The following is a 25122-nucleotide window of genomic DNA, read 5'->3' on the forward strand; positions in this document are numbered from 1 at the left end:
GCCGGAGCTCCGGGCAGTGTGCGAGGCGCACGCACAGGAGCCTGCACTCTGCGTCCCGCACCCCAGCAGCCGGGCCATGAGCCGTGAGTGCGACCCCGGTGCCCTGCGCGGCCAGGAAGTTTCTTGGCCTCCTGGCGGAGCCTTGAATGCCAGGCTCAGCCCCTCGTCTCTCTCCTCTGCAGGAAGTCTCTTGCTCCAGTTCTTGCTGCTCCTGCTCCTGCTGCCGCAGCTCCCGGTCCTGCTAGCGGACCCAGGGGCGCCCACGCCAGGTAGGCGGCCCATCCCTCCCCACGGGAACCCCCGGTCTTGCGCCCCTGGTCTGGTTTCAACCCCCCCTTCCCCTCCAGCGGGCTCAGCTTTCCCTTTCTGCTCGCGGTGCTGAGAAAGGGGACTGAGGCTGAGTCTTTTGGACGGATGGGGGCTCTCTGAAGCCCCCCGGGAGTGTGGCCTTGGCTAATGGGCCCTTCAGGGGAAACAGCAGAGTGGGATCTGGTGCCGACTTGGGGAGAAGGGACTGTCCCTATCCACCCCCCTCACCTGTTCTGGGCCCGAGATGTCTAAGCAGCTTCTGCACCCAACAACCCCACTGTTTCCTATAGGGGCCTCTTTGGGAGGAAGCCGCAGGCACCAAGGGAAATGAGTTCCCTTTCTCCAGCCACTAACCGTCTGGGAACCCATCCTGATTCCCATTGCCAGTGGAGAAGGTCTCCCCTGGTGAAGACTTTGGGAGAACACGGGAGATAGAAATACATTTAGGAGCCGCGATGTTTCCTCTGGGGTTTAAGAGATCCCCATTGAGCAGATGAGGAAACTGAGGCTCAGTAGGTGCCATGATCCCCCAAGCTCACACAACACATGGTGGGCCCAGGATCTGAACTCAGGTCTGTCTGCCTCCACACACTTCACAAGGTCTTTCTACAGAAAGCTGCTTCTACCCACAATGGACCCTGAGCCACTCTGGGTTTCATGGGGGAGGTTGATGGGGAAATTCCGCCCCTCCCTCCCCCATGCATGTGCCAGGTTCCAGGTGAAGGAATTCAGCTCCTCCCTCAGCCAACCTTCCTCCCCCAGCTTACTGTTTCTGTGTGTGTGCGTGTGTGTGAGCGTGTGTCCCAGCTGGACATCGTTTCCTCCACCACCTAGCTGTGTCAAATCTCTAAAATGAGACCCAGAGAGGGCAGGAGGGGGCAGAAGGGTCTGCACTTTCTGCTGTGATGCTCTAAGGATCTGGTGCTTAGGGGAGAGAGGAAAGATATGTACGTGGACTTTGGATCTGACCAAGTTTCCTGAAACAGAGGCTTTGGGTGGGTGGCATTTAGGGAACCCAAAGAGAGGATGGAGGGTGCTTTAGGAAAGGGTTTGGGTTGAATGAAAGTCTGGTTTATGGGAAGAAGAGGAGGAAGACTCATGTGGCCAGCACTTTAAAGTTTACAAAGGTTGGTTGTGGACATCCACTTCTTTGGTGCTCTCAACAGCCCTGCCAGAGACGTGCGTTAGACCCAGTCTACAGAAGGGGACTCTGAGGCCCAGAGGGGGTGAGGCCACTTGTCTGAGTCCTCACAGTGAGCTGGTGGTGGGGAGTGGAAGGGGCTCATCAGGCTGCCTCGCTGAACCATCTTGTCAGTCCCTGGATCAGCCCAGCACTTCCTCTGAGCCCCCAGCTGGCTCCATCCAGGCACTCTTGGTATACAGGGCTACTCGCCTGTGTTCTTTTTTAGTCCATTCACTAATGCACAATGAGCCACGGTCTATGCTCTTTTGTTCTTTGCCTTTTCTGTTTCCTTTTATATAATAAATGTTTACATGGAGTTTTTTTTTTTTTTTTCATTCCCAAGGGCTTATTTATACCAGTCTTTGGCTGGGGCCTGGAGACACAGAGCTGGGAGGAGGTCACAGGCTGATGGTGGAGCCAGAAATGCCAACAGACTGTCATCCAAGGGGACCAGGGCTGTGCGGAGCTCATGGGAGGAAGCAGGGGTGTGCGGAGCCCAGGGGAGGGAGCAGGGGTGTGGGGAGCCCAGGGGAGGGAGCAGGGGTGTGGGGAGCCCATGGGAGGGAGCAGGGGTGTGGAGAGCTCAAGGGAGGGAGCAGGGGTGTGAGGAGCCCAGGGGAGGGAGCAGGGATGTGCGGAACTCAGGGGAGGGAGCAGCTGCCTCTCAGTGCGAAGAATTGTGGGAGGCTTCTTGGATCTGATGACTTTTGGACTGGACCTTGAAGGAGGTGGCGGGTGGGGGAAACAGTAAGAGACTCGACCATGAAACACCATAAGGGTAATTGGGAGCAGGAGGCTGAGAATGGATGCATAATGTGGGGATGAGACTGGAGGCCGGAAAACCGGTACTGAGGCTCCTGCAAGGATTTAGGAAAGAACGAATGACAGGTGGAGTGCAGGGGCAGAAGGTCTGGGTTGCCCTCGTATTTCCAAGTCTGCAAGTAAACTGAGGGTCAAGCTACTTGGGCATCTGCCCCAGGAAGCCAAAGCCTGTGTTTTGCCTCTAGAGGCAAAGGAGATGAAGAGATGAGGGCTGCACTCACCTGAGAGGGCAGGCGGAGGGAGAGAATGCTGCTTTCCCTCTCTGTTAGGGGAGGAGATGGAGGCCAGCCCGGAGGCAAGGCTGTACCGGTGAACCCTGAATCCTCAAGTACTTCCCCTCTAGTCTCTGGACCTGACTCAGTGCCCATCTTCTAGATGGGGATAGGGCACGACCTGGCAACCAGAGCTGTGTGCCAGGCAGAGGAGCCCCAGGCCAACTGACCCGGGCACATGGGGCAAGATCCCAGCCGTGCCAAGGCTGCCCAGGTGCCTGCACCTGCTCTGCCAGCACCAGCTGGGTCTGTGGACCAGGAGGGGGCTTCCTCTCCAGCAGGATCTTCCAGCTGCTGGGCCCAGTTGTCTAGGTCTGGTGCGGTGGTGCTTAGGTGTGGGAACTGGGACCCAGGCCAGACCAGTCAGGGTCCTTCACCCTTTTTTTTCTCTCTGGCTGCCAGGTCCCCAGAGCCTCTCTAAATATTATTCTTTAGGGGATTTGGGTCCTGCCTCTTCACTGGGCAGTCTTGCAGCCTGACGCCTCCGCATCCTGGAGGACCTGGTGTTCCCTCGCTGTGCCTATCCCCTAGTCACGCTCAGTCCTGGACCTGGAGCCCTGACTTTTGGGCTGGGGGATGTTTCCTTGCCCAAACCCTTGGAAAGGTTCTGGAACCAGGCAGTCCTGGACAGTCCTCATCTGTGGGGGTGGGGACTAGCAGCTTGGCCTTTCCACCACGTGTGTCTGGCATGCAGTGTGGTGTGCTGGTCACGTCTGCCTCTACGTGTCTTGGGGACTCAGTGAGAGCAAATGGGACAGTTCTCTGCTGATGGGACAGTTGTGGGAAGGTTGTACTGATACAAATAATGGAGAGGGACAGATTGGTTCTACCCAGAGTAGAAGGCCTGGACGTCGAATGGAAGGCCTCCTTTAGCCCACCTGCTGCACCCCCTTCATGGGATATACAGAAAAATGAGGGTCCAGAGGTGGGAGGGACTTGTGCAAGAATGCACAGCCAGTAAGAGCATCCGCTCTCTAATACAGCTCTCCCGAGCAACTACTTGGTGCCTGGCCCTGTGCTGAGTGTGGGGGACTCAAATTGAATTAGACTCGGTGCCTGCATCTCCCTGGTTCTCTTTCTTGATGAACAGGAATATCCTCCACTGAGCGCAGAACTGAGTTGGTATGAAAACATGTAGGATTGAAGTTAGACCGAAGGAAGGCCTTCCTGCATGAATACTTCCTAAAGGTCTGGTTATGGCTGGAGATGGTGATCCCCCTGGGTCCTGGTTTCATTCATTCTGGATTTTCAAGGTTCACTTTGAAGGAATGTGACAAATCCACCTCACCTGGGTCATCCCCAGTCTGTGCATCAAAGCGACTCTCCCTTTCCATCCCTTCCCCAAATCCAGTCCTGGGCACCTCCAGGAGTAGGAGGAGGAGGAAATTTAAGTCTTGACTCTGCAACTTCAAAGCAGAGGGATCTGGGCAAGCCTCCTGCTTTCTCTGGGCCTCACATTCCTCACTGTGCAATGGGGAGTCTCATCTACCTCTCCTAGGGAGTACTGGGGAGATAAATGAGTGTTGGTGTGGAAGGTTGTGGACTTGGTCAGCTAGAGCCCTGGCTTTCTGGCTGGACTGTGATGGTCCGGCTGTAGTCTAGTGGCACCCAGTCTCCTCTCTGCCCAACCTGGTGCCCTGGGGCACCAGCAGCAGACCCACTGTTGTCCTTCCTGGGAGAACTTTTCCTGTCCCGGAGCAGCTGGTGTTTATGGAAAGAACATGGGGAGCGCGGGGGAGGAGGGGGGAAGCTGGACAGGCCGGCCTGGGAGGGAGGAGCCTCAGCTCTGCACAGCTTCTCTTGGCAGGGAGGGTGTGGGCAGCCATTCCAGCTTCAGCGTCTGGAGCTTGTGGCTTTTCTGCCTGCGGAGGCAGAGCTCTAGGGCCACAGCGGGAGGCCTTCTGGCTCCACCTCAGACAGCTGTTGAGGGTCTGGAAGATGAGGGACTCCCTTTAGTCAGGGTGGAGGTGGCCAGTCTCCTCACTTCATTTTATTTATTCCACGAACATTCGTTAAGCTCTGGCTACCACATCTGGATCTCAGACCTGGGTTAAGCCCCAGTTGTGTGCATAGCCTGTACTGGGGGAAGAGAAAGCCGGGGAAGGGAAGGGGTGGGAGTCCCTTCTCCTGGAAGCTTATGGTGGAGAAGAGCAGGTTGAATTGGAACCCGGAGCCAGGACAAGGGAGAGTGGGAGGAAGGGAGTGTGGACATTCGGGGAAGCCTTCTTGGGGAGGCAAGGCATGGGCTCAGCTGATTTGGAGGAAATGTATTAAGGAGGCTAACAGCCTGGATAAAGGATGGAGACGCTGAGGGTTTGGGGCTAAGGGAGGGGCTGGCGCACAGTGTTTGAACTGCGGGGACCTCTGGAGTTCATTTTGAGATCCCTGCTGTGGCAGGGATGGGGAAATTGAGCCTAGGGGAGGCCTAACCCCTGTGCCCTTAGAGTGGTAGAACTGGACCCTGAGTCCTAGAGGGCCTTATGTGCCAGGGTTGGGAGCTGGGCAGTGGGTGCTACAGGAGCTCCTGGGCAGTTGAGAGAGGCCAGCAGGAGGGGCAAGAAGGAGAGTTCCAGCAAGAGTGACAAGTCCTTTCTCGGGGGAGCAGACCTCTGAGCCAGCATGGGGGCTGATCCAGAGGACTCTTGGCCTTTCTGGGCCTGTGGCTGGGGGAGGCGGGGCTGGGGTACTGCCAGGCCCTTTCCCTGGATCCTGCCTGCCAGGTTCGCCTGTGGCTGCCTGATAAAGCCTTTTTGTCCAGCCTTCTTCCCCCGACCCCTCCCTCCTACACCCCTGCTGGGGCCATTGTGGGGCTGTAGGGAGTTGCCAGGGCTTAAGCAAAACTATTTTCATGATTCTTGTGGTCCTTGCTTGTGTGTGTGTGTGTGTGTGTGTGTGTGTGTGTGTGTGTGTGTGTGTGGTGGTGTTTCTGTCTTCGACGTGGGGACTAAGAGGACTCTGCTGCCCGGGTCAAGCCCTGTGCTGTGAAGTGAGGAGACTGAGACCAGGGCAGGGGATGGGGACAGGTCTTGCCCAGGGTCATGCTCTCTGATCCTAGCACCCCGAGATGACAGTATTTCATCCTCAGCTGCTCCCGCCTTTCACTACCCTTTTGACCTGCAATAACCAGTTGCACAAAGAATGCATGTTCCCTATAACGTTGGCTCTGAGCCCAGATAAGGAAGTATGTTTGCAGAAAGGAGCCCGGCGTTTTCTGGGAGATGGAGCCTTCTGCCAGGAGCTAGGAGTTTTTGGTCTACCCAGCTCTGTTCTGTTTCGTTGGCCAAGTTGTTACCTCTCCCTGAACCTCAGCTTCCTTTACCGAGCAGTGGTGGTGGTGGGGGTGATAGTGGATCCTACTGAACCTGAGGAGTCTGTAACTTTGCTGCTAAAGAATCACGGAGGCAGATTTAGCAAGGGTGTGGTGGTCTGAGGGATCTGGGTTAGATGCTGAGAGGGACTTCCTCATAGAGTTTCTCCAGGAGGCAGCAGGGTGGACGCCAGAGCTCCACGCACCCTCCCAGGAGATCTTTCCAGTCCTATCTCTCCTATTCCCTTGGTCTGTGACCTTCCTCCGGATCCTAGAGCCCAGACCCCACCCTGATGCCGGCCAAGTCTGATTCCATCAGGAATGGGGGCTGAGGCAGCTGAGGCCTTGGAGTCCCCCTCCTTCTGCACACCCATCCTCTGTCCCCAGGGTTCTGGAAAACTTCTTTCCTTAGACTTGGCTGCTGAGGCTGTGGGGGTGGAGTGGAAGTGAAGGGATGGGCATTTGGTCTGGTGAGACTTGTGGGACGATAGGTCTGGCTCTCCCTTTTTCTGGCTTCAATTTCCCTATCTGCAATGTGGGCATAATGATACCTGCTCTTCTCTACCTTCTGCAGAAATGGAGGGGTGGTGAGGGATCTCGTTTTCCTAGTGTTCAGGTGCTCAGAGCCTGGGGTGGTGGTCTGGGAGAAGTCCCCCTCCTCATCCTTGTCCCTTTTCTGACCGCCCCCCGCCCCGGCCTGCCCTTGCTGCTGGACTCTGACTAGGCAGGAAGTGAACGCTCTAGAAGCTCGTGGCTGTGGAGTTTTATCAGCTCTTTCTTAACCTTCAGTGTCACAGCCAGGGCTCTGGACTCTTCTCTTGCTGCCATTTGGTGGCAATAGGGAGGGAGGGGGCACTTCCCCTGGGGGCCTGATGTGGGCTAGGCTGGAGTTCCAGAGCAGGGCGTGGAAATGTCAGGATTCGGGCTTTATGTTCACAGAGGTGGGAACGGTGGGGGGCTCTTGGGGGAACCCTGGAACTCTGGTACCCCGTGATTCAGGACGGAGCTGCAACTTAAGTCCACGCCTCTGGCCCCTCATTCCCCCATCAGGGGCTAGATGGGGGTTAGGAGGCCACCCTAGCATGGTCTCTGACCTCCATTTCTCACCCACAGTGAATCCCTGTTGTTACTATCCATGCCAGCACCAGGGCATCTGTGTCCGCTTCGGCCTTGACCGCTACCAGTGTGACTGCACCCGCACGGGCTATTCCGGCCCCAACTGCACCATCCGTGAGCTGGGCCTTCAGCCCTCACTCCTGCCCTCTTGCACCCTCCTGCTCCCTGGGCCCCTTCTCCTAGACCCTAACTTCCTACCCTCCTCTCTGGCCATGGCCCTGTTCTCCTTCCTTGCCTGGCTCTGCCCCTCTCCCTGACCTGGCTTCAGCATGAGCTCTCACGCTTGGTCCACCCTTACTCCCTGCTTCAGGGTTCCATGGTGAGTCTTCACCACATGCCCTGGCCCCTGTCCTCATGCCTGGTTCTGGCTCTGTCATGTGTCATTGCTCCCAAGGTTCCATCCTTACCCACTTCCCCATAGGTGCTACTCTGTTCCATCCTGGCCCTTGTCCTCAGTGCCTTATCTTCCACCCTGGCTACTTCTGGTCCTGCTAGGAGGGACGAACTGAGTGACTCCCATTGCTCCTGCAGCTGGCCTATGGACCTGGCTCCGGAATTCATTGCGGCCCAGCCCCTCTTTCACCCACTTCCTGCTCACACACGGGCGCTGGTTCTGGGAGTTTGTCAATGCCACCTTCATCCGAGAGCTGCTCATGCGCCTGGTACTCACAGGTGGGTGTGGGGCAGGGCCCCCTGACCTGGGGGAGCAAGCAATCCTGCCAGTCCTTTTGAATTCTTTACATCTGATAAGGGTAGTGGGTGGGGAGAGTCTATGATGCCAGATAAAATAAGCCCCAATCCAGGAGGAGGCAGGAACTGGGGTGGAGCTGGGGGTGGAAACACCCTTGTCACCATTATTTTTGCTCTCTGCAGTGCGCTCCAACCTTATCCCCAGTCCCCCCACCTACAACTCAGCACATGACTACATCAGCTGGGAGTCTTTCTCCAACGTGAGCTATTACACTCGTATTCTGCCCTCTGTGCCTAAAGACTGCCCCACGCCCATGGGAACCAAAGGTAAAATGGGGTGAGGAGCTGGACCTGGGGATCACAGGAGGTGCTCAGTTCTCCTCTTTGGAAAAAGTCAGGCAGAAGAACAATTATTGACCCAATTCTGCAGATGGCTAGACCAAAGCAAGACATATGACATGTCCAGAGCCTGGGCTGAGAACAGGAAAGGGCAGCAGAGGGTCTTGCCTGAGGTCACGTAGAGTCAGACCGATGTTTCCATAGTTCCAGGGTGCCTCTTTGCTTGATCCTTTTCTAATGATGAGTTAGGTCCCGCTGAGGTGGATGTGACTTGGAAGTTATGATGTAGGAAAGAATGAATAGTGAGCTATTTATTGGGTGCTGTCTCTGTGTTTGGTTCTTTACAAATGTAAGTAGTTTTACTTGCTTCACCAGTGTAAGGTACAAATAAGTCACATTTTTTTCTTTCATTGCTCAAAACTCCACTCAGCCACACTGGCAGGGTTCTTCCTTGTAAGACCTTCCCATGCCACCTGCAATTATCCAAAAACCTGGGATATTATTCATTTCAGACCCATCTGTTCATTGTCAAGTACAGAGAGGACAAGAGAGGTTCATTAGTCCACTGCTGCTATACTTCAGTTCCTGCCACATGGTGGCACTGTTGAATGCCAGTCCTGTGCAGCCTCATGGTTGTGTCCTTTTTTGGGTTCAAGACCTCGCACCCTGTCCCTGCTTGGGGCACTACTCTGATGATTTTCAATCACATGGTTAGCTGCTATTCCCAAAGCATGACTGTTCTACCAGGATAGCTAGGTCTTGCCAACTTTGCTGAAATCAATGCTTGCCCAGTGTCAGTGAGTGATGATTCCAAATTACGGTTGATGGATCACTCCCTCTGACTTCCCTTTTGGTGGATTTTCTTTAGGGGTACTTGATATTTTTTGCTGCCAGAGGAACCCAGTCAGTCATCTTAATCCAAATAATTTCCATTGATCTTGAACCTTCAACAGCAGGGCTCACATCTTGATGCATTGTGAAGAGGTGCCTTTACCAGAACTCAAAATATTCTGTTCCTTTCTGTGAGGGCATTGGGTGACAACTCATTTAACACTGACATAATTAAGGAAGGCCTCTCAATACTTATTCTAAGGATGACTTGTCTTTATGCCAGACATAGAAAGAACGGCATCATTTAAAATAGGTTGACAGGGCCAGGTGTGGTGACAAACGCCTGTAATCCCAGCACTTTGGGAGGCTGAGGTGGGTGGATTGCTTGAGCTCAGAAGTTCAAGACCAACCTGGATGACATGGTGAGACACCTTCTCTACAAAAGAATACAAAAGTTAGCTGGGTGTAGTTGTGTGTGCTTGTAGTCCCAGCTACTCAGGAGGCTGAGGTGGGTGGATCAATTGAGCCCAGGAGGTCAAGGCTGCAGTGAGCCAGAGTGCAGAGTGGCACTGCACTCTGGCCTATGCAATAGAGTGAGACCCTGTCTCAAAAATAAATAAATAAATAAATAAATAAATAAATAAATAAAATAGATTGGCAAACTACAGCCTGCAGGCCAAATTCAGCCCACCCCCCCATTTCTGCAAGTAGTTTTATTGGAACACAGCCACATGCATTTGTTTATGTGTCATCTGTGACCGCTTTCCTGCTACAATAGCAAAAACTGAATAGATGTGACATGTCTGTATGGTCTACAAAGACTAAAATGTTTACTATCTGGCTTTCTCCAGAAAAAGCTTTCTGACCTTTGATTTAAAAAAATTATACCCACTGGTTCTCTGCCATGCTTACATTATCTCTTGCAATCCTCAGATTCACTGTATCAAATGGGCATCATCTGCCCCTTTTTAAAGATGGAAAAATTGACACTCAGAGAGATGAGATGACTTGTCTGTGTTCACACAGCTAGCAAATGGCATAGTCAGTTGCAGACACAGGCAACCTTGACTCAGGGGAAGAGAGTGCATGTTTGTTTTTTTCTGTTTCTTTATTTCTTTTTGGTGAAAAGTTTCATTATGGCAAAATTGCAAAGATGCACAAAAGTGGAGAGAAAAGTAGAATGAACTAGGTACCCATCTTTCAGTTTCAACATTTACCCACATTTTCTTCATCTTATTTCATTTCTCACCTCTCATACTTTTGTAAAGTATTTTAAATCAAATTCTAAAAATCATGCCACTTAAAATTCTAAGAATCATGCCACTTCACCCATAAATACTTTGAGAGTCTTTTGGTAGAGTGAGTTACTTGGTGGTGGTGGGGAGGTGGTACTGAGGAGGCCACTCTGGGCTTCCTGCTTGGGCCAGTTTGCCTGGTGAGCCCAGATGTCCCTAGGGCAGCAAGATCCAGATAGGAGAAGGTACTGCTGTTTCCTATCCTGCAACCAGGGAAGAAGCAGTTGCCAGATGCCCAGCTCCTGGCCCGCCGCTTCCTGCTCAGGAGGAAGTTCATACCTGACCCCCAAGGCACGAACCTCATGTTTGCCTTCTTTGCACAACACTTCACCCACCAGTTCTTCAAAACTTCTGGCAAGATGGGTCCTGGCTTCACCAAGGCCTTGGGCCATGGGGTGAGTACCTAGGAAGGGCTCAGAACTGCTCTGGACCTAATTTGGCACACACATGTCATCGACAGTGGGCCGGAACCCTGGTGACCTGAGGGACCTCCTCTCTATCCACAGGTAGACCTCGGTCACATTTATGGAGATAATCTGGAACGTCAGTATCAACTGCGGCTCTTTAAGGATGGGAAACTCAAATACCAGGTAGTGCTGGACCGGGGGTAGGGCAGAGGGAAGGGTCTCCCATGGTCTTCCCTGGCAAAGACTGCTTGGGGGCGGGAGGGCTCTGGGTCATGTCCAGAGAGGGCCAACCACGGGAGTGGGAGGCGTGTGCCAGGAGTGACAGTATACCCTGGGAGGAGGCAGCAGGTGTGAGAAGCCAGTGAGGAGCAGACGTGGCCTCCCATGTCAGCCAGGGAGGTGGATTTTGGAGCTCAATAGGAGATGAACATTTGTAGTCTGCATGTATTTATTTAATTATTCCACAATATTAATTGGACACGAGAGTATACCTGGCACAGGTGATTGAGTAGTGACCATTATAGTTATGGGCCCTGCCCTCAAAAAACCACAGACAAACTCTAGGATGCTCATTCTATGAGGGCTTTTGTCTAAATCAGAACTGTCCAACAGAAATATAATGTGAACCACATACATAGTTAAAATTTTCTAATGTCCATATTAAGAGGGAAAAAGAAACGGGTGAAATGGATTTTAATAATACATTTTACTTAATGCAATATGTCCAGGTGATTAGCATTTTAACATGTAATCAATACATTGTTAATAAAATATGTCACATTCTTTTTTCATGCTGAAGCTTCAAAATCTGGTATATATTTCACACTCACAGGACTTCTCAATTTGGATGCTCAGTTTTCACTGGAGTGATCTAATCTGTATTAAGATTTCATAAAATGTACAGCTGAATAAGTAGAGTGATATGTCCAACTTGTGACACGTCCGACTTGTTCCATGCATCCTTAAAGATTTTCCAACAGCTGAAGTATCAGTTTTAAAATTCAAATAGAAATTAAGAAAAACCTAAATAAAATAAACTAAGTAACATTCAGTTCTCCATTCACACTAGCCAAGTTTCTAGTGCTCAGTAGCCACACGTGGCTAGTGGCTACCATATTGGATCATGTAAATCTTAGGCAAGCACCAAAGCAAAGTTCGATGCTGAATCTTTAGGACTAAGAACAGGACTTGGCATGTAGTAGTCTCTTGGCATGTATTTACTGAATGAATGGAGAAGTTGCCAAATAATTAGGTACACTTGTAGCTGCCACCAAGGAGAAGCTGTGAGTGCCACTAGAGTGTTTGGATGGTGGGTAAAACTTCCCTAGGAAGTTACAAATAAACCCAGAGTTGCATGAAGGATAAGGAGGAGTTAGGGATGCTAGGAATGGGAGAGGACTTTCCAGGTAGAGGGTTTAACAAGTACAAAGGCTTAGAGGTGGAGAGCAGCTTGGCGACTTGGAGGGAGTATAAAAATGGGAGCATTTGTTGAGCCTAGCGATCGAGGGTAACAATGACTTTATGGGAAGGTGGAGATGTCTGTGGGGACCGTGTTAAGGAATTCTACTTTCTGCCAAGAGCAGAGAGAGTATTTGGAAAGGTTTTAAGTCAGCTCATGATGCAATATTTTTTCTTTTTAATGGTTTTTTTTTTTCTCTCTTTTTTTCTTTTTTGCTTGTGTGCAGTGTAGAGACTGGCCTGTGTGGGGATAGGAGTGGACATAGGGAACCCGCTTAGGGAAAGGAGTCAGAGTGGAAGATGAGGGTGGGTTGCTTGAGGTAGTGGTGGTAGAGATAGAGAGCAGGGGACTGATTTTAAGAGACATTTTGGAGGTGGAATCAACAGCCTTGGCTGAGGGGAACTGGCAGCTCCAGCAGGAGTGGGAGGGAGTTGGTTGTGGGCAGCTGGGGGTGACCCCCAACCTTAGGTTGCCAGGTGGCCCCATCCCACAGGTGCTGGACGGAGAAGTGTACCCGCCCTCGGTAGAAGAGGCGCCTGTGTTGATGCACTACCCCCGAGGCATCCCGCCCCAGAGCCAGATGGCCGTGGGCCAGGAGGTGTTTGGGCTGCTTCCCGGGCTCATGCTGTATGCCACGCTCTGGCTACGCGAGCACAATCGTGTGTGTGACCTGCTGAAGGCTGAGCACCCAACCTGGGGTGATGAGCAGCTTTTCCAGACGACCCGCCTCATCCTTATAGGTGAGGACTCCAGACCTGCCCTGCCCTGGAAGGTCATGCCCTCCATCCTGAGAAGCGGAGGGCTGGGGGGTATTTAGAGGTGGAGGCTGGGATTAGAATCCTTGCTTTTCTGCTTAGTGGCCAGAAGACCTTGAGCAGGCCCCTCAACCTCTGTAAACCTCGGTCTCCAAATCTGTACATTGGGGTGAATGATGATTGTAAGGATTTATTGAGATCATGGATGGGAAGGCACCTAGCACATAGCAGGCCTTCAGAAAAATGGATGACTGTGATGGTTGATTATTAGCTGGGTGACTCAGCACATTTGATTAGCCACCCTGAGTCTCAGTTCCCCCATGTGCTGCACCCAGATGCACACTTGTGGTCCCCAGCATGTGCAGGGTCAAACTCTAGCTTGCCTTGCCTTCAGGAATCTTCATGTTCCCTTCCCTGCATGTATCTACCTTCCTGCAGTTTGGTAGCTTCTAGATGACTCAGGGACAGGATATTTTTGTGTTCCCTATGGGGGCGAGTCTGCAACCTAAAATGTCAGATGGTTTCCTGCCTGGGAGCTTGGCCCCTGACATCCCTGTCCAGACCATGTTCACTCTGAGTCACCAGTAACTCCTTTCCCCCACCTCTGGGCACCACTGGGCCTGGCTGGTCCCAATTATAGAGCCTAATTCACTGGAGCCACAAAGAGCCAGGCACTGGGAATAGGAACAGTCACTAGAGGGAAGAGGGGCTGGTTCTGAAGTTTCAGCATCGCAGAGACCTTGACCAGAGAAAACTGGAGGCTGCCCAGCACACTGGCTGGAGATGAAGCTGTGACCAAAGGCAGGACCCTAGGGCACCACACATCCAGTGCTTCATTTAACTCCCCTACAACCTCATGAGCCAGGTATGATTACCCTATGAAAATCAAGATTCAGGGAGGTTAAGTGAATTCTCCAGGGACACTCAGCACATGGAGACTTGAGGTCTGGTTGCCACCAAAATTTATGCTACTTCCACTCCATCACGAAGGGGTATCTTCTTGAATGGGAAGGGGTTGCAAGCCTCAGTCTGATCTTCTGTGACATGCGAGTATTGGAAAGGGATTCCCCCTCACGTCTACACTTAGTATTCCTACTTTTGGCCGACATATATGGACACACCCTCTTATGCCAGGCACTGTGTCAGCAATTTCGCTGTATTCATTATCTACTTTTCTCAACAACCGTAATATAGTATTGCATTGATGTTATTATTATTATTATTATTATTATTATTATTATTTTTGAGGTGGAGTCTTGTTCTGTTGCCCAGACAGTAGTGCAATGGCGTCATCTTGGCTCACTGCAACCTCTGCCTCCCGGGTTCAAGCCATTCTCCTGTCTCAGCCTCCCGAGTAGCTGGGATTACAGGTGCCCACCACCACGCCTGGCTAATTTTTGTACTTTTAGTAGAGACAGGGTTTTGCCATGTTGGTCAGGCTGATCTTGAACTCCTGACCTCAGGTGATCTACCGCCTCGGCATCCCAAAGTTCTGGGTTTATAGGCATGAGCCACAGCACCCGGCCACACTGATATTATTATAACACACATTTGACAGTTAAGGAAAGTGAGGTTTTGAGAGATTAAGTAACTCAGCCCAAGCTCAGGTGGCTCGAAGTGATAAAGCCAAGATTTGAATCCAGGTCTACTGATCCCACAGTCTGTAGCTCCAGATCAACTTCTAAAAGCCAATTTGTCTAATGGCTAATTGGCCTAAATATCAGTTTCTTTCAGTATCTAGTTGCCCAGTTTTAATTTTGTTACAGAATATTCAATTTGCATCTTCTCTGGCTTTTTGCTTTCTAGCTGGTTATAGCTACAAAGGGGGCAGAGTAAAAATTTATTTATAAGTCTCCTGTTATGTAAGAACATATAGGAAATACGTTTTTTGAAATATATTTAGGGCTGGGCTCCCCTTCTGTCCTCAGTATTCCCTTTTGCCACTGCAGCAGCTCTGAGTGATCTCCTTGAAGTCCCCCTCTATCACCAAGGGTGTTAGCATGATGATAGCTCTCACCAGTAAATCCTCCACTTTTCCATCTTTTGTAGTTTCTCCACCTTCTTTTAATGGGCTTCAGGAGGGAGGTCACGAGACCAATTCTTGGACACCTCCTTTGCATGTCCTGCTTAGCTGGGCCTAGAACCTCCCTCTGAAATGTGGGAGTAGCTGGTGCTCTTGTCTTGAGACCTCAGTCAAAATAGACCAAAAGTTCTATTTTCACATCCTGTTACAAAGAGACAAAATGGAAGAGGCCAAACAAAATTAAACATCAACAGCAAAGCCAGGTATGATGGCTCACACTTGTAATTCCAGGGCTTTTGAGAGGCTGAGGTGAGAGGAGGGCTTGAGGCCTGCAGTTCAAGACCAGCCTGGATAACATAGCGAGACCCCATCTCTTAAAAAAAAAAAAAAAAAGCTGAGTGTGGTGGTGCATGCCTGTGGTCCCAGCTACTTGGGTGTCTGAGGTGGGAGGATTGCTTGAGCCCGGGTGGTCCTGGCTGGAGTGAGCTGTAATTATACCACTGTGCTCCAGCTTGGGTGACAGACCAAGACCTTGTCTCTAAAAATAAAAATAAGCATCAACAACAACAATAAACAGACCAAAAGCAAGCACCTCTCATGAACTGGCCTGCTTTCCAAGCTGGGCATCTAAATCACTGTGCTTGGCTGACTTTATTTCCAATCCTTCCCTGCCCAGGGGAGACCATCAGGATTGTCATCGAGGAGTACGTGCAGCAGCTGAGTGGCTACTTCCTGCAGCTAAAGTTTGACCCAGAGCTGCTGTTTGGTGTCCAGTTCCAGTACCGCAACCGCATTGCCATAGAGTTCAACCATCTCTACCACTGGCACCCCCTCATGCCTGACTCCTTCAAGGTGGGCTCCCAGGAGTACAGCTACGAGCAGTTCTTGTTCAACACCTCCATGTTGGTGGACTATGGGGTCGAGGCCCTGGTGGATGCCTTCTCTCGCCAGAGCGCTGGCCGGGTAAGCCCCAGAGGAGTGCTGGTGAGGGCAGGTGGGCTGAGGGATCCAGCAGACCTGGGTCCAAATTCCAGTTCCTCTTCTGTAAAATGGGGCTAATGTCACTTCTACAGGGCAGTTGTAAGCATTCCTGCATGAATTCTTTGGTTCATTTGTTCATTCCACAATACCAGACATTACGCCAGGTACTGGAGATGTAGTGGGAACAAGACCTATGTGGTTCTTGGCTCATCTTTTAGTGCTCACACCCTAGAAAGTGATGGCAGTCATATGACAGCTAACAGCATTAGGGCCCTTACTGTGTGTCAGGCACTGTTCTAAGAGCTTCTCCTATGTTATCAGAATTCTAAGAGTGTGCTATAAACCACAGTACAAAAACCCACCATGCTCTGGGAGTCAGGGAGGGACATCTGACCCAGAGTTGTGGGTTATGGGAAAAGAAGTGATGTCTGAGCAGAAATTGGAAGGAGGGATAGAGATTTCCCAGGGTAAGAGGTGGTGTTAGTGGCAGGGGATGGCTGTGTTCCAGGTAGAGATTACGGCATGGGTGAAAGGCATGGAAGTCAGAGGACATGGCAATTTGAGGAACATAAGGACATTCAGGGTATGGTAATATATGTAATGGTGCCTGCCTATGGTGTTTATTAAATCATAAACCTCCACTATGGGCTGAATTGAAGTTCCCCTAAAGTTCATATGTTGAAATCCTAACCGCCAGAACCTAGTATGTGACTGCATTTGGAGACAAAGTCTTTAAAGAGGTAATTAAGTTTAATTGAGGTCATTAGGGTGGGCCCTAATCCAGTGTGACTGGTGTCCTTATAAGAAGAAGAGATTAGGTCACACACACAGAGGGAAGGCCACATGAAGATGTAGGGAGAAGACAGCCATCTACAAGGCAAGGAAAGAGGCCTCGGAAGATACCAAGCCTGCCAACACCTTGATCTTGAACCTCCAGTCTCCAGACAGAGGAAATAATTTCTTTTTTTTTTTTTTGAGACGGAGTCTCGCTCTGTCGCCCAGGCTGGAGTGCAGTGGCCGGGTCTCGGCTCACTGCAAGTTCCGCCTCCTGGGTTTACGCCATTCTCCTGCCTCAGCCTCCAGAGTAGCTGGGACTACAGGCGCCACCACCTTGCCCGGCTAGTTTTTGTTTGTTTGGTTTTTTTTTTTTGTATTTTTTTTAGCAGAGACGGGGTTTCACCGTGTTAGCCAGGATGGTCTCATCTCCTGACCTCGTGATCCACCCGTCTTGGCCTCCCAAAGTCCTGGGATTACAGGCTTGAGCCACTGCGCCCGGCCGGAGGAAATAATTTCTATTGTTTGAGCCACTCAGTCTGTGGTACATTGTCATGGCAGCCCTAGCAAACAAACGCATTCTCTTTCCCTGCAATTCCCAGCCAACTCCTTCCTCAATCTCCCCTTCTCCACATTCGGAAGCTCCTATCTGCTTCATCGCAGTCTCTGGCTCCCTTGTTGCCTCCCAGTCCTCTGCTTCTCTCTAATCCTCGTCCCTAAACCCTGTCATGAAGTTGTGGCATACATGGATTTCCATTTCCTTCTGATAATTTGACTGAAATTAGCTTTTGCTGCCACAGGTGGGCAGCTGCTGGCTGTTTTATGGCCTCTTTATGGGTTTCTTTATGGTTCTTTGTGGGGACACAAGACATGATCAGAGACAGTAACCTTTGCGTGAGGCTGGACAGTTTTCAAAGCATTTTCAAGGAATGACCATGATGATGTGTGTGAAGAGCCCTGTTCGTACCTGGCACAAGGCAGAAAGACCACAGAGATGTATTGACTCTCAAGATTTTTTTTTTTTTTTAAAATAGAGATGGGGTTTTACCATGTTGCCCAGGCTGGTCTTGAACTCCTAGGCTCAAGCGATCTGCCCGCCTAGGCCTCTCAAAGTGCTGGGATTACAGGCGACTCTCAGGATATTAAGAAGAGTGAGTGATGTTAAGACAGGCTTTCCCTGGTAACCATTGTGCATGGCTACCCTCTCAGGGGTTCCCATGTGACCAATACTGAGATAACAGCTTTGCATAGTTTATCTCATTTAAATAGACCACAGCCATATCAGGTAGATGCTTTTCCCTTCCCCATTTTTACATATGTGGGAACTCAAACTTAGCTCGAATAGCTGCCCAAGGTCCCTATATTAGTTTCCTTAGGCTGCTGCAACAAAGTACCACAAACTGGGAAGCTCAGAGCAACAGATGGAGGCTAGAAGTCTGAATTCAAGGTGTCAGCAGTGCCATGCTCCCTTTCAAGGCTCTATGCCTCCTTGGCTTCTGATGGTGGCCAACAGTCCCTGGCATTCCTCGGCTTGCAGAGGCATTGAGCTCCAGTCTCTGCCTCTATCATCCTGTGGTGCACTCCCTGAGCTTGTCTTTCCTCATTTTATAAAGACACCAGTTATTGGATTGGAGCCCACCGTAATCCAGTAGGATCTCATCTTAAATTGATTACTTTTGCAAAGACTTCATTTCCAAATAAGGATACATTCACAGATGCAGAGAGTTAGGACTTCAACAGATATTTAATATTTTGGGGAACACAGTTCAACCCTCAACAGCCCCACAGCTTGTGAAGCTGTAATTGGCACCATCCTCTGCTTGCTTTGCTCATATGATTTCATCCAACCATGCCTTTCTTTTTTGCCCAATTACAGTTGTTCTATTAAAATGACTATCTCTTAAGCATGAACATTATTGTTTCATCCTAAGCACCAGAGCCTTCTTTTCTCTCTCTTTCTTTCTTTCTTTCTTTCTTTCTTTCTTTCTTTCTTTCTTTCTTTCTTTCTTTCTTTCTTTCTTTCTTTCTTTCTTTCTTTCTTTCTTTTTGAGATGGAGTCTTGCTCTGTTGCGTGGGCTGGAGTGCAGTGGTATGATTTCGACTCACTATAACCTCTGTCTCCTGGGTTCAAGCGATTCACCTGCCTCAGCCTCCCAAATAGCTGGGATTACAGGCACCTGCCACCATGCCCAGCTAATTTTTGTATTTTTAGTAGAGACAGGTCTTTGCTATGTTGGCCAGGCTGGTCTCAAACTCCTGGCCTCAAGTGATCTGCCCGCCTTGGCCTCCTAAGGTGCTGGGATTACAGGTGCGAGCCACCATGCCTGGCCAGCACCAGAGCTTTCTTTAGACTAATGCGTCTTAATTGTTAGTAATCAGAAGCTTTTTCTGCAGCCTCTTTTATCTCACCAGGTTACCTGAGCTTTGAGTCCTATTTTCCCTCCCTTCACAGGGGGTTACACTACCTGTTGGTGTAATTCAACGGACTGGGGAGCAGTGTGAACCACAAGAGAGGTCCTCTTGGTCCATTCCACACTTCAAAGATGAGGAAGCTGCCGGGTGTGATGGCTCATCCTGTAATCCTGGCAGTTTGGGAGGCCATGGTGGGAGGATCATTTGAGGCCAGGAGTTTGAGACCAGCCTGGGCAATATAGTGAGACCTCACCTCTACAAAAATAAAATAAAACAAAATTAGCCAGGCATGGTGGCACGTGCCTGTAGTCCTAGCTACTTGAGAAGCTGAGGTGGGAGGATTGCTTGAGCCTGAGGAAGTTGAGGCTACACTGAGTCAAGATCGCGCTATTGCACTCCAGCCAGGGCAATGGAGTGAGACACTGTCTAAAAAAAAAACTCACACAAAAAAATGAAGAAGCTGAGACTCAGAGGGGCTTCCTGAGACAGCATGACAGCAGCAGGCCCAGGGGCAGGTCTACAGCATCACAGCTGCTAGGCTGTCCAGCACTCTCCATCCTAGCTCAGAAGGGACTCCCATTGGAAGCTGTTGTCCCAGGAACTTACCCAGGCTCCAGGACAGCCTGGCCTGGCTCCCAGACCACTGCTGTACTTCTCTCTCGGCAGATCGGTGGGGGCAGGAACATGGACCACCACGTCCTGCACGTGGCTGTGGATGTCATCAGGGAGTCTCGGGAGATGCGGCTGCAACCCTTCAATGAGTACCGCAAGAGGTTTGGCATGAAGCCCTACACCTCCTTCCAGGAGCTCGTAGGTGAGCAGTTGTTTCCTGGATGCAGTCCCTGCCCTTGAGGGACTGGCAGCAAAGTCAGGGAGACATCAAGGAAATAGAACGGGACCATACATGTGGCAATGTGTAACAACCAGACTTATAACGGCCGTGGAAGTGCTGTGCCGGGGTGGTAAATAATCCTGCTTGGGGAGAGAAGGTGACTTTTCGGCTGGGTTTGGAGAACAAATGGCAGTTTCCAGTGGGAGAAGAGAAGGAGGAGCATTTTAGGCAGAGCCATAGAAAGTACAAAGGCATAGAGGTCAGACAGCAGGTATCTGGGGAAACAGTCGTAGATGTGGCTGGGGCAAGGGGCTTATGCTGTGAGGGTGATTAGTGATGGAAGGTTGGGGCCAAACCGTGTAGAATCTTGGCTTTCATACTAAATATTTTGGGTTTTATTCTGTCTAGTGCTTTCTAAGTACCCACTTATGGGCCAGCTGCATAAAAATCACTTAGAAAGCTGATTAAAATACCAAATCTCAGATGCCTGTCCTACAGATTCTGATTCAACCATCCTGGGTGGTGCCCAAGAATCTGCATATTCATATGAATAGAGTATATATACATATATATGAATATATATGAATAGAGTATATATACATATATAAATATATATGAAGAGTATATATACATATGTATACATATATACATATACATATGTATACATATATACATATACACACATCTATATAAATATGTGTGTATAAATATATATGTATATATATAAATATATGCGAGTATATATATATATATATCCCCCAAGATCCTCAGATATTGGGCAGCCAAGTTGCCAACCCTTGTCACATACAGTGGGGAGCCACTGAAGCAGGGTGTGACATGGCCCATGAGAGTTCCCAATGGAGATGGATTTGAGGAACTGGGCAGGGAAGCAGGGAAGCTCCACATCTATCTCCCATTGGCCACTATCCGTGAACATGTGGGTATTGCAGAGTGGAGCAGATTCTGTACCTGAGCTCCCTGAGATCCTGAAACAGCAATCTTTGTTATTCTTTAGTCTCCCATGGCAAATGGTCCCCGGGGCAGAAGGAACACTGCCACTGAATTTCTGTGTGAGCTCGGACATGTTACATCTTTGAGCTCTAGTAATAAAAGGGCTTGGCCCAGGCTAAGGTCTTGAAATCTGTCTGTGAAGGAAGCAAGATGGGGAGCATTCTCCTTTCTGTAATCATCAGGTAATTAGGGCCCAGAGTTGCTCAAGCTTACAGGCTGTTTGGGGGCAGATCTAGGCCTCTGACTTTCTCTTTAGTAGCATTTTCCTTCCCTAGACCCAGTCCCTGAGGAGGAGCAATTTGTGATTTTCTTCTTGACCCTTTTCCCCAGTGCCAACCAGGCCAAATTCTAGGGCACATGCTCAGTTGCTCAAGTTATTCTCCTGGAGTCCCTATTATCCCCAGAAAAAGGTGGACAGAGAAGGGTCACACCCCAGGTTGACCTTAATGGCATCATGGATCTGAGGCTAGCGTTTCCCCTTATCTCCTTGTAGGAGAGAAGGAGATGGCAGCGGAGTTGGAGGAGCTGTATGGAGACATTGACGCGTTGGAGTTCTACCCTGGGCTGCTTCTTGAAAAGTGCCATCCAAACTCTATCTTTGGGGAGAGTATGATAGAGATTGGGGCTCCCTTTTCCCTCAAGGGTCTCCTAGGGAATCCCATCTGTTCTCCGGAGTACTGGAAGCCAAGCACTTTTGGTGGCGAGATGGGCTTTAACATCGTCAAGACGGCCACACTGAAGAAGCTGGTCTGCCTCAACACCAAGACCTGTCCCTATGTTTCCTTCCGTGTGCCGGATGCCAGTCAGGATGATGGGCCTGCTGTGGAGCGACCATCCACAGAGCTCTGAGGGGCAGGAAAGCAGCATTCTGGAGGGGAGAGCTTTGTGCTTGTCATTCCAGAGTGTTGAGGCCAGGGCTGATGGTCTTAAATGCTCGTTTTCTGGTTTGGCATGGTGAGTGTTGGGGCTGACATTTAGAACTTCAAGTCTCACTCATTATCTGGAATATTGTGATTCTATTTGTTCTTCCAGAATGCTGAATTCCTTGTTAGCCCATCAGATTGTTAGGAGTAGTTCTCATTTGGTCTGCCAGAATACTGGGTTCTTAGTTGACAACCTAGAATGTCAGATTTCTGGTTGATTTGTAACACAGGCATTCTAGAATGTGGAGCTACTGATGAAATCTGCTAGAAAGTTAAGGGGTTCTTATTTGGCATTCCAGAATCTTGACTTTCTGATTGGTGATTCAAAGTGTTGTGTTCCTGGCTGATGATCCAGAACAGTGGCTCGTATCCCAAATCTGTCAGCATCTGAGTTTCTAGAATGTGGATTTGATTCATTTTCCTGTTCAGTGAGATATCATAGAGCGGGAGATCCTAAGGTCCAACAAGAATGCATTCCCTGAATCTGTGCCTGCACTGAGGGGGCAAGGAGGTGGGGTGTTCTTCTTGGGACCCCCACTAAGACCCTGGTCTGAGGATGTAGAGAGAACAGGTGGGCTTTATTCATGCCTTTGGTTGGAAGCTACCAGGGCTCTATCCCCATCCAGGTCTTGACTCATGGCAGCTGTTTCTCATGAAGCTAATAAAATTCGCTTTCTAAAGTTGCCTGTTATATATCTCTTTTGGTCCCATCACCCAAAGCAGAGGCAACCGAATGTGGCTAGCCTTTCTCCTAGCCGCAGCTGGGCGTGCTAGAGGTTGCAGCATGAGATTTTCTGCTGGGATCCTTGGGCCCATCACTGTGTAGACATGTTACCACTGGTGCTTTCTTTTTCCCTGCGGGCCAGGCACTGCCCTTTTCAGGATGCTCTCCTAAAATACCCATTGCCCCAGCCCCGGGAGATATAACTTTCAGTTCTCATCATCTGATTAAAACAACTTCCTCCCTTACAGAGCAAACAACAGAGGGGCACCCGGGGAGGAGAGCACATCCTGTGTGCCAATTTCACACTTTCAATTCTCATTTGTTCTCACACCAACAGTGTGAAGTGCGTGGTATAATCTGCATTTCAAAACCAAGGAAGCAGCCTCAGAGTCGTCGTGTGACACGCCAAACGCAGGCTGAGTCCAGAGCTTGTGCTCCTCTTGATTCCTGGTTTGAGTCAGTTCCAGGCCTGATCTTGCCTGTCTGGCTCAGGGTCAAAGACAGAATGGTGGAGTGTAGCCTCCACCTGATATTCAGGCTACTCATTCAGTTCCAAATATGTATTTTCCTAAGTGCTTACTATGTGCCAGTTCCTGTAACAGGTGTGGGGACACAGCAGTGAGTAATCAATACAGACAAGGCTCTGCCCTTATGGAGCTCACACTCCAGTGGCGGAGAAACAGACCATAAATAAGGAAACAATGAAATAAGATAGATATATACAAGGTAAGTGTGACTTCCCCTCTAACCCCCTCTGCTCTGTCCTCCCCTACTGCGCTCTTCAAGACCAGAGACCCAACAGCAGTGATCTCAGGGCAGACAGCCCTCCACCCCAGTCCCGAGACCCTTTTCTCAGGACCTCTGTAGGCAGCCGAGAGAGAGGACAGAGCGGTAAGATGAGGGGTTGAGGGAAGGTTCTTCATGATCCATACTTTGGGCTTAGCATTTCTCAGGAAGAACTATGGCCCAGAAACAACAGGGGAAACTAGAGTTCAGTCTGACAGTCCTTGGCGTTAAGTCTCCTGTCTTACAGTCCAGAAAATCCTGTTTCTCCTTAGTTGCCTGGAAACTGCTCCCATCATTCCTTCTGGCCCCTGCTGAATTTAGGGAATGCAATCCTTCCCTGCTCTAGCAGTGGCTCTGATGTGGAAAGATCCTTTGGATGCCGGAAGTGTCCATGAAGAGCTTGTGTCCTGTCCTTTCTTGCAGGTTCTCTTTCCCCTCTTCTGCTAATACCTCTTACTTTGCTTGAGAATCATCTCCTCTCTTACTAATTTCAGTCTTGGTGGTTCTATCAGGGGTGCATTCTGGCCAAGGGGTGGGCCTGTGAATCAATCCTGGGCAATCAGACACCCTCTCCTTAAAAACTGGCACATGGAGACTGAGGTCACTGACTCTGATTCATCCCCACAGCTGGCTATGACAAGATGGTCAATTTGTTTCTGCTTCTGAGATCCCCGGGGCAGCCTGGATCCCTGCCCTTCTCAAGACTTTAGCTTTTCCTTCCATCCGGTGACCTATTCCAGGAATTCCTCTTTTGCTTAAATCAGTTGGAGTTTGTGTCTGTTGCTTGTAATCAAGCCTTTATGGCTGCTGGGCTGAGTGACACAAGCACTTTAATGGCCTGGAGGGACTTTTAATCAGTGAAGATGCAATTAGATGAGTGTTTTGGAAAAAGCACCCTGGGGAAGGGTGGACGACAGAGCAGAGCAGGATGGACAGGAAGCTGGCAGAACTGAGGAGGCTACAGTTGTGGTCCAACCAGGAGCTGATGGCAGCCAGAGGACGGGCTTTGGGGATGGAAGAATGGGATGGGTTCCAGAGGTATTCCTCTCTTGAATGCAGGTGCCTAGATTAGATAGACTTTGCTTAGCACGGGCAACTGCACATGAAAGTTTTGCAAAGGGAAACAGGCTAAATGCACCAAAAAGGCTTCTTCAGAGTAAATAATCTTAATGCTTGTAATTTGAACATTTGTTCCTGGAGTTTTGATTTGGTGGATGTGATGGTTGGTTTTATTTGTCAGTTTGGCTGGGCTATAGCACCCAGTTATTTAATCAAACATTAATCTTGGTGTGGCTGTGAAGGTATTTTGTAGATGTGATTAACATCTACAATCAGTTGACTTTAAGTAAAAGAGTACTTAAATAATTTGGGTGAGCCATACCTAATTAGTTGAAAGACCTTAAGAACAAAAACTGCAGTTTTGTGGAAAAGAAGAAACTTTGCCTCAAGGCTATAGCCATCAACTCCTGCCTGAGTTTCCAGCCTGCTAGTCTGCCCTATGGATTTCAGGTTTGCCAGCCCCAACAATTGTGTGAATTAATTTCTAAAAATAAAGCTATATACAGCCATTCTTTGGTATTTGTGGGGGATTTGTTTCAGGGATCGCTGTAGATACCAAAATCTGTGGTTCCTCAAGTCCTTTATATAAAGTGCTACAGTATTTGCATATAACCTATGTGCAGTCTCCATATAACTTCAATCATCTCTAGATTACTTACAATACCTAATACAGTGTAAATGCTAGTTCTTATACTATATTTTTTCTTTGTATTATTTTATTGTATTATTATTTTGAATATTTTGATCTGCATTTGGTTGAATTCACAAATATGGAACCCATGGATATTCAAGATATATATATATATATATAT

At 49.6% G+C, this 25122-nt stretch overlaps 1 protein-coding gene across 3 annotated transcripts; it reads left to right on the top strand.

The window, feature by feature from the left end:
- LOC105487172 (prostaglandin-endoperoxide synthase 1) lies at positions 1 to 24819 on the top strand. Of its 3 annotated transcripts, XM_011750521.2 has the most exons (11): positions 1 to 83; positions 183 to 269; positions 7007 to 7123; positions 7541 to 7681; positions 7883 to 8026; positions 10378 to 10559; positions 10671 to 10754; positions 12524 to 12770; positions 15485 to 15771; positions 19642 to 19789; positions 21312 to 24819. In XM_011750521.2, exons 1-11 carry the CDS (start codon positions 77 to 79, stop codon positions 21665 to 21667), a joined length of 1800 nt encoding a protein of 599 aa, XP_011748823.1. In that variant the 5' UTR covers positions 1 to 76; the 3' UTR covers positions 21668 to 24819. The 3 variants fall into 3 exon arrangements, with proteins under 3 accessions (XP_011748823.1, XP_011748824.1, XP_011748825.1); XM_011750522.3 differs by lacking the exons at positions 1 to 83; positions 183 to 269 and adding an exon at positions 1836 to 1977; XM_011750523.3 differs by lacking the exons at positions 1 to 83; positions 183 to 269 and adding an exon at positions 3018 to 3774.
- Positions 24820 to 25122: the final 303 nt, after the last annotated feature.

The sequence above is a fragment of the Macaca nemestrina genome, chromosome 14 (assembly GCF_043159975.1).
Source record: "Macaca nemestrina isolate mMacNem1 chromosome 14, mMacNem.hap1, whole genome shotgun sequence".
Lineage (NCBI taxonomy): Eukaryota > Metazoa > Chordata > Mammalia > Primates > Cercopithecidae > Macaca > Macaca nemestrina.